At 43.0% G+C, this 8,125-nt stretch overlaps 1 protein-coding gene across 1 annotated transcript; it reads right to left on the reverse strand.

The window, feature by feature from the left end:
• Nucleotides 1–1,022: 1,022 nt before the first annotated feature.
• Nucleotides 1,023–6,221, reverse strand: LOC104393304 (sterile alpha motif domain-containing protein 9-like). The gene is made up of 2 exons (XM_010002784.1): nt 6,218–6,221; nt 1,023–5,695 (listed from the first exon to the last, which is right to left on the reverse strand). The coding sequence occupies exons 1-2, from the start codon at nt 6,219–6,221 to the stop codon at nt 1,023–1,025; spliced, it is 4,677 nt and encodes a 1,558-aa protein (XP_010001086.1).
• Between the last annotated feature and the right edge of the window lie 1,904 nt (nt 6,222–8,125).

Below are 8,125 nucleotides of genomic sequence, written 5' to 3' on the forward strand. Positions count from 1 at the left end.
TGGAAATTGTAGTGATTATAATACAGCATCAAACAATCCAAAACTCCAAGAAAAATGGGTGGCTTTAACAAGCTTAATGTGACATGCTGGTTGCAGACACAGTGCTGGCAACAAACTTTCATTTTTCAAATTAGTAAATCAGGCTAGACAATCTTTTCAAATATGGATAAATACAGTAGACAAATCTGGGTGATGTACTTTGGATGTTTATTGGATAATATTGCAAAAACATTCCATCAAGTGCTGGAATTCTTACAGACTATGAAATCATAACTGCATACAAATATAGTCACTGTCTTAACTGCTTATGTGCCTCTGCACCCCTTCCCAGAAACAGATACCTAGTACGGTTTGTCACATTTACATGGAGAAGCAATGTAGGGGTGATTGTAAAATTGGAGACCTGGTTTTTATAAATCCTGATGTTTGCAAAGTTAACTTGAAAAACGCTTATGTTCCCTCTGTGCTTCTCTGCTGGATGTAGGGTTGCAGTTGCTGGGTAAATGTGTTTCATACCTGGTACATGTATGTTACAGCTAGTGTGCTACACACGTCCGGAGCTCACTTGAACTTCATTACTGATTCAGAAAGAAGAAAAAACATGATTCCCGTGGACAGATTCTGTTGCTGATCAAGACCATCAGAAATTAAATCCTAATCTGTGAGCTGAGAAGAAAGGCTTCCCTGCTATAACTGTTTATTCCAGATCTTGGTTCCCCAAGTATTTGGGGGTGGGGAGGAGAAATTGTGGGTCTTTTGCTTTGCACCCAGTCCCCAGGTAAATATTGCAGTGATTGCTAAGCTTGAAATCTTGCTTTTGGTGATGCCAGAAGTATGCAAGGCTTCTGTTTCAAGGTATATTTTACTAGAAGGTTTCCGTTTTTTTAGATACTGGGTCATTACTGTAGTAAAGTGGTTATCTTGTTACCTGATGCTCAGTGCAGTCCACTCTTGGTTTCAAATGTGACAATGGACAATTCAGTGCTGTCTGGTCCATCAGCACAGTAGGTGCTGTTAAGGTACTAAGTGCTGTGTATTCTGCTGACAATTGGGTCATTTTCAACCTCAATATTGAAAGCAACAAGTCCATTAAATGAAAAGCCCAAATAAAAGGTCACATTTTCATTTCCAGGAGGCAGTGAATCAAGATGGAGTGGCAAGATAGGAAACTCCTTCACATGACCACGTATATATAATTTTCTGTCCTTGGTCCAACCAGAAACTCTTTTGAGTATGTCACGAATACTGGCAATATTCCACACAGTTCCATGTAGCCACTTCATTCTCCTCTCGTCTAAGGACCCACTAATTAATTTCTCAATTTTAGTTTTGTGCACAATCTTACCTAAGCCATAACCCTTTCCCAGAAAGAAGTGAGTGTAGATTCTTTTCTTTCTGGTAGGAACATCTTTCATCTTGATGTCATATAAACGTTTCAGGGTTTGAAGGGCTGTGTTTAGAATTTCGTCTTTATCTGGATGAGGCTCCTTGTCTAATGCCTCATCTGGCCAGTACAACAAAGTGAGCAAAAAAAAGGCACTTGCTGGAAATGGTCTTTTTCCTTTAAAGAATCTTGCACTGAGATTACGAAGAGTTTGCATTGGACAAAGTTTGGCCGATCCTGGTGCTAAGCATGCTAATGTGATGTGGCACAAAATATAATTGATCAGATCATTGTCCTCAAGGCTGCGTGGGTTTTCTGGGTAGAAACCAAGGATCCTTTCTAGCTTTTCAGCTGATCTTTTCTCTTTCTTATCTGTTAAGAATGACAGGATATTGGTGACACTACCTCCACCACTGCTATAAATATGCATGCGTCTCATTAGCTGGCTCTCAGGGCCACCGTTGCTATCCTCGGTCAGTGATGTTGAGATGAAGAATTTGGCATATACCTCAGACTGTCTTTTTAGCCATTTTCTAGGATTATGAATTTGTTCTTCCTTTTCATTTTTTTCATCATCTTCTTCCTTCTCATGGTCTTTATCAGTTTGGAAATAACTTAGGTCTTCAGAAATCCATTCTAGAGCTTCATACAGGTTCTGGCGTAAGCCTTTTAAGCGTGAGTGAAGCCTTCCCCATGGCTTTTCGATGTCTTTAGGAATGTAATCTGTGATCAGGTATTTCACAAGCTCAGAATTTTCCCCCTCTGGCGTTCTGCGAAATACTTGGACTGTGGACAAAAATTTAAGTAGACGACATCCTACTTCAACTTCTCCAAAATAGCCAGCATTGTTCATACTGTCACGTTCTGCTTTTGCAGCCCATTGTGCAGCCTTGAAGCATTTCATAGCTTTAAGAGCCATCTCGATCTTTTCAATGATGCTTTCAGGAGTGTCCTCCTCTGTCTTTTTATCCAGAACAAAACTAAACCATCTCCTATAGACTTGACCTTCTGTGTCTAAAATATAAGAATCATTTGGCAAATGAAATTTTGCAACCCCTGCCCAATATTCTGCATCTTTAAATTTTTCATTGTTGTAATGCAGCCTGGCAAGCTGCTGGGCAAAAAAAGGATCTTTTCCAAGGAGCTCATATGCAGCTTTTAAAACAGCTATAGCTTTTTCACAGTCTTCAACTTGACAGATGTGTTCAATGAATGGGGAGAAAAGAGTATCAGTTTTGTCACCCCTGCTTCTTTTCTCACGTCTAATAAAAAGATCTCTGATGAACTTTATGAATTCCCCTCGTACAAATCTGTTTTCAAAGAGTGTCTTTTCCTGAAGAAGTGTCATTGCAAGTTGACTTTGAGGTTCGTTCCCTGAAAGCTGATGCAGAATTTCTTTTGCAACCAGACAGTGTATTATCTGAACATATGAAATATTGGTAGTACTTTCCCTTCGCTCAATAAAAATCATTCTTGCTTGTTCACTCAAGAGACGTTTGAAATTATATGCTCTTGATGTCATTGCTGTATGTAACCCCAGTCCCAGAAAAGCCTCACAGTGTGACAGTGAAACATAAGAGTTAGGTACATAAAAATTGAGCAAAGCCACATAACGTATCAAATATGTATCACGAGAATGACGGTCTATGCCTTGCAGTATGTGCTCTACAAAGTTTCTCACGTATGCTTCATTGAACTCTTCGCACATCAGGACAAATGTAAGTATGAACTCTGGCTTGACATCCTTCTGCCTCAGTTTTTCAAGTTTAGCTTTGAACAGACTTTTCTCTGAGTCCGTCAGCTTGTGAGTGACAGCAACTGTGTCCAGTGGAGAAGCCTTGCAAAGTCTTTCAGGGTCATTGGATCGTCTACAGCACATGAGGATGAAGTAAGGTCTGGGGGAATTAATTTTCCTAGTTCCTACAGCATCCATTAACTCATTCCTTAGTTCTTCTAAGTAGTCTTCATCATAATCTTCGATCAGGAGGAGCACAGGAAGACAGTGACTGGTATCTTTTTCTTCGTAATCTCTAAATGCAAGTGCATGTTCACAGACAGTTGAAGGTGAATATGAGGTTTTGATAACAGCACATCTTAAGTCCTTTCTTCTTTTCCATAGAACCTGCCGTGCTATTGTGCTTCCACCGCTTCCAGGGTGGTGAAATATCTTCAGCTTAGCCACAGAATAGTTGAGTCTGCTTCCTCGTAAAATATCACCCAGGAGTTTGCTTGCATCCTCACATGCTTCACGTTCAATGATTTCTCCACAGTGTCTTTTATCAGCCAGCCAGAAGTTTTTCCAGATTATTTTTCTCCCTCTGTAAAAATTTTGTTCTATTTCTTGTATTTCTTTTTCCGTTAAAAGATCTATTTTGATGTCATCACACTGGTCAGAACAAAGGATTTCTAGGGAAAACATTTTCTCTTCTTCCAGCAAGGGAAGTGTGCACAGCCCTCTGGTGGAAACTGGTAGATGTCTGGGTTGTGCTGTAGAAGGCAGCATTGCTTGAATGGTGGCATCTATGTGACTTAGTTTCATACCCACGATGCTGCATTGCTCTAGTGTCTCGATGCTGCAGGATGCCTGGGCTAGATGAGCCCACTTCTCATAATTTTCTCTGGACTCTGCAATGCAAACGATGTACTCTGTGCCATTCATCTCTGCATAGAATTCATGAAAAGCATCCACAAGGGGCTTCTGGACTGGAGACAGCAGTAGGAAAAGCACGATGAAAGACCTCTGTGGCAGGATTTCATCACAGATTCGAGTAATTGCTTTCTTAAGGTATTTTTTTTTTATTCTAATCCATGTATTTTCATCACAAGGTTTTTCATCTCCATGGAAGTCACTGCGCCCATTGCAGAATATCCAGCTAGCCTGATCAAACAGGCACAGATGTTTCTGAGCACAAGGGTTGCCAGTCTTACCTTCATTGGAAAAGTCCTGTAAAAAATAGGACCTTGTTGTATGGAGTTCTTTGTACTTGCTGTACAACCCTGACACATAAGAATCTTCATCAAAGTCGAAGACGCAGAAAATGTTCAAGTGCATTAAAAAGTTGATACAGTTCAAATTATCCTTTTCACATCTGTTTGTGACAAGGATGTACCATAGGGAATCATCCATATAGTTTTTGCCATCATTTAGTAGAATTGATAACTTCCTTCCTAAATTTTGAGGTATTTCTGTATGTACTTGGGCACTGGAGAGCTCAGCGTTTTCTCTTTGAGTATCTCTGTCTCGTAAGCCCCTAATAAAAGTAGTGAGATCTTTGAGCTTTACGGGTTCAGACTTTGTTCCCAGTCTCTGATAGAGAACTGGGTCTTTTGTGAGGTTCACCTTCTGGTTGTCTTCATTATACTTTGGCAAACGCACTTCAAACAATTGGTTGTTTACTAAACTGGATGTTGGTTCAATGTCAACCTCCACCACGAATCTTTGTTCCTGAGAGTCTTTGGAAATCACTTCAACAAAAACAGGTGGGTGAATACATCTCCTTGCAATTTCTTGTACCTCTTCTGGAAAGCATTTCTCTATATAATCTAATGCATCAGTGTAGTGTTCTCGCTCTTTGACCTTTATGCCAACGATCTCTCCGTGTTTCCAGCCCTTGTCCTCAACACTGTCCATGATACCAAAATGTATGGTACCATTTGTTCGAATGTTCATGCAGGCTGAAGCAAATCTTAACACTTCACAGGCAAATTTTGATTGCAGCCGTTCTCTGGTCAGCTCTGCAGCAGTGGCAAAAGATTTGTATTCATGACAAGGAGTGATCAAATTGTTGACTCCTGATTCTGGAGCAAGAACTCTGCCTTTCACATACTTGAAATCAGTATTCTGACTTCTGAATGGTCGATGGTTGCTGAGCTCTATGGTTTCATCAGTACTTTTAAGCTGGGAGTTACTACTTTGCCTCTTGCCAGAAGTACAAGCTATGTTGTCTCTGTTAGTTTTGTCTGCTGCACCAGAGCTGTCTCCACTGGACGTTTTTTGAGCAGATGCATTTCTGGGTCTTACCACATCCGTTTGTGCATCAGCTCTGCCAGAGGCTTTGCTGCTGGAAGGTTTGTCTTGCTGTGCCTTCTGCTGTTGCTGCTTAAGGTCCTTTATCTTGCAGATTAACCTGTGGATTTGGGCCCCTTTCATACCAATGCCTTTGAGGAAAGGTTCATCCAGTTTCAGGAGCAGTGGGCCTGTTAATTTTTTTGCATGTAGTTTTTCTACATACTCTTTCTTGATTCCAGTCGATTCTAGCCAGCGTTGGACGTCACTCTCATCCCATTTATTCACAGGCAATGTGCTGTCATCTACAAGTTAAAATTATACATTAGTAATAGAAACTAAAAGCATGTCAACATGCTGGACATGGCATTATAATCCTTGCAAAACTGGCCGTGCGAGATGGTTTTCTGCCAGTCGCAGTGAGAAACTGCATCTTAACTTGTCAAATATGTCAGTTCTGATGACAAAAAGCATCTTAATCAAAAGCAGCCCAAGGCAAATAAATAAGCAAAGTAGGAGACCAGGAGGTTTGAAAACTATCTTCAAAGGGAGTCATGGAATTACCACAAAATTCCCTTCAAAAAGATTTTGCATTAAGGTTCTAAGAACTGACAGGGCCTGCATTCCCTGAATTAGAGAGGTTGGGTGAGATAGTTTACTCACTGTGGTCCGCTTATTATATGCTAAGTGAAGATGCATCCATACAAACCATAAGATGATGTAAAGAGTACTGATTAGTTCCCCACTAGAGATAAACCCTTAAAATGTAGCTATTAAAAAGCAAATTGCTACATTTAAAGTGCAGATTTTCTGAAAGCAACACATACCCATGGCCTTCGATGAGGGAAATCCTTCTGTTAATGAACGAAATCCTAGAGAGGAGAGGTGGAAAAAACTGTCTTCAGATTTGCAGTAAACATTCCCTGTGCTAGTTAAAGTTGACTTATTTATTCTGATTTCTCAACCCCCTCCCCACCTTTTGGTCCAGAGCGGTTTCTGTACCTCTGAAAGCCCAGTCGTGCCAGCAGCACCACAGCTCTGTGCTGTGTGGAAGAAGCTGTTCCTGCTGCGGACACGTGTGGGTGTGTGAAGGAGATGGGCTTTATTTAGCTGGAGGGGCATGTGCTGCCAGCTACTTCTGTTGGGTATTTGAGAAAAGGAGGCCCAATAGTATCTTTAGGTTGCATAGTATCTCTTGCTTTTTTATTCCTATGTTTTTCTTACTTTCTCTCCCTTCCCCTCCCTTTTCCTCTTGCTCCCTCATGCTCCCTTTTTTCTCCTGTTCTCCTGTGTGTACTGTTTCCCTCTCTCCTTTTTTTTTTTTTCTTTTCCACATCTGATCTGGTGGTGTTCAGTGGATTCTCCATGGAGCAGTTCAGCTTCACTGCCCAACCCAGAAAACCTTTCATTTTTAATGGGATGTCCTGGCCTGATGTCCTCTGCCTTGCTCAGGCTCTGCCTGCAAGGGTTACAAAGATGAGCTGCAGCAGGGATACCCAGCTCTGTACTGTAGGAAATATTAATTAAGCCTGCTCAGGTTAGTCAACAGGAACCATCCATCATCTATGGACTAGTTATCGAGGGACACAGCACGATGGTGGTGGTGACTTCTCTTACTTGGTTGTGTGAAAGCTCAACTCTGTGGTGGCCCAGCAGGTGGCAGTAGTCCAGGCAGCTCCATCCCTGCAGCTCCTGGTGGTACACCAGGGCTTTTCCCCTCTCCCTTTTTTTTTTTTTCTTTTCCACATCTGATCTGGTGGTGTTCAGTGGATTCTCCATGGAGCAGTTCAGCTTCACTGCCCAACCCAGAAAACCTTTCATTTTTAATGGGATGTCCTGGCCTGATGTCCTCTGCCTTGCTCAGGCTCTGCCTGCAAGGGTTACAAAGATGAGCTGCAGCAGGGATACCCAGCTCTGTACTGTAGGAAATATTAATTAAGCCTGCTCAGGTTAGTCAACAGGAACCATCCATCATCTATGGACTAGTTATCGAGGGACACAGCACGATGGTGGTGGTGACTTCTCTTACTTGGTTGTGTGAAAGCTCAACTCTGTGGTGGCCCAGCAGGTGGCAGTAGTCCAGGCAGCTCCATCCCTGCAGCTCCTGGTGGTACACCAGGGACACTTGCAGCCTCCGAATTCAGGTGTGAGAGGAGGAGACACCAGTGCAGCCGGCAGAAGAGGCAGCTGTGGGGCTCTGTGCAAGCTTCCTGCAGTGTCTGGAAGTACAGAGATTGTAGCTGAGGGAAAGTGAGGAGCTCTCTTCCCAGGAGCATGGCTTGGCCAGAGGTGAGTTTAGCACAACATGGCAATCTGGGGGGACAGTGAGTCTAGGAGAACCAGGGATGCTAGAAAACATTATGTGGAATAGGTCCCTATTTGCCAGGTCCCAGGGCTGTGCTTTCATCCTGTCCTGGCTTGTGGTCTCACACAGACACACCCCCTGCTCGTCTCTGCCACAGCCTGCTGTGACGACGTCAGGCAGTTTCGGAAGAATGAAACTGAACGGGGAATAGAAACCAGGGTGGGGCCATGACACCCCTCCCCCACCCCGAGCTGCTCAATCCCACTTACCGCTGCCGAGGAGCCCTTTCCCCAGTGGGGTAGGGGGGGGGAGAGGGGAAGAGGGACGCTGGGGGGGGTGATCATTGCTTTTCCTACACCTGCTACCTGTAAAAGTAGCCCCCGAGGCTGCCAATAACCTCCCACCACCCACTCGCCAGCGACCCCCATCA

This window comes from Chaetura pelagica, unplaced genomic scaffold, assembly GCF_000747805.2.
Source record: "Chaetura pelagica isolate M959 unplaced genomic scaffold, ChaPel_1.0 scaffold47, whole genome shotgun sequence".
Lineage (NCBI taxonomy): Eukaryota > Metazoa > Chordata > Aves > Apodiformes > Apodidae > Chaetura > Chaetura pelagica.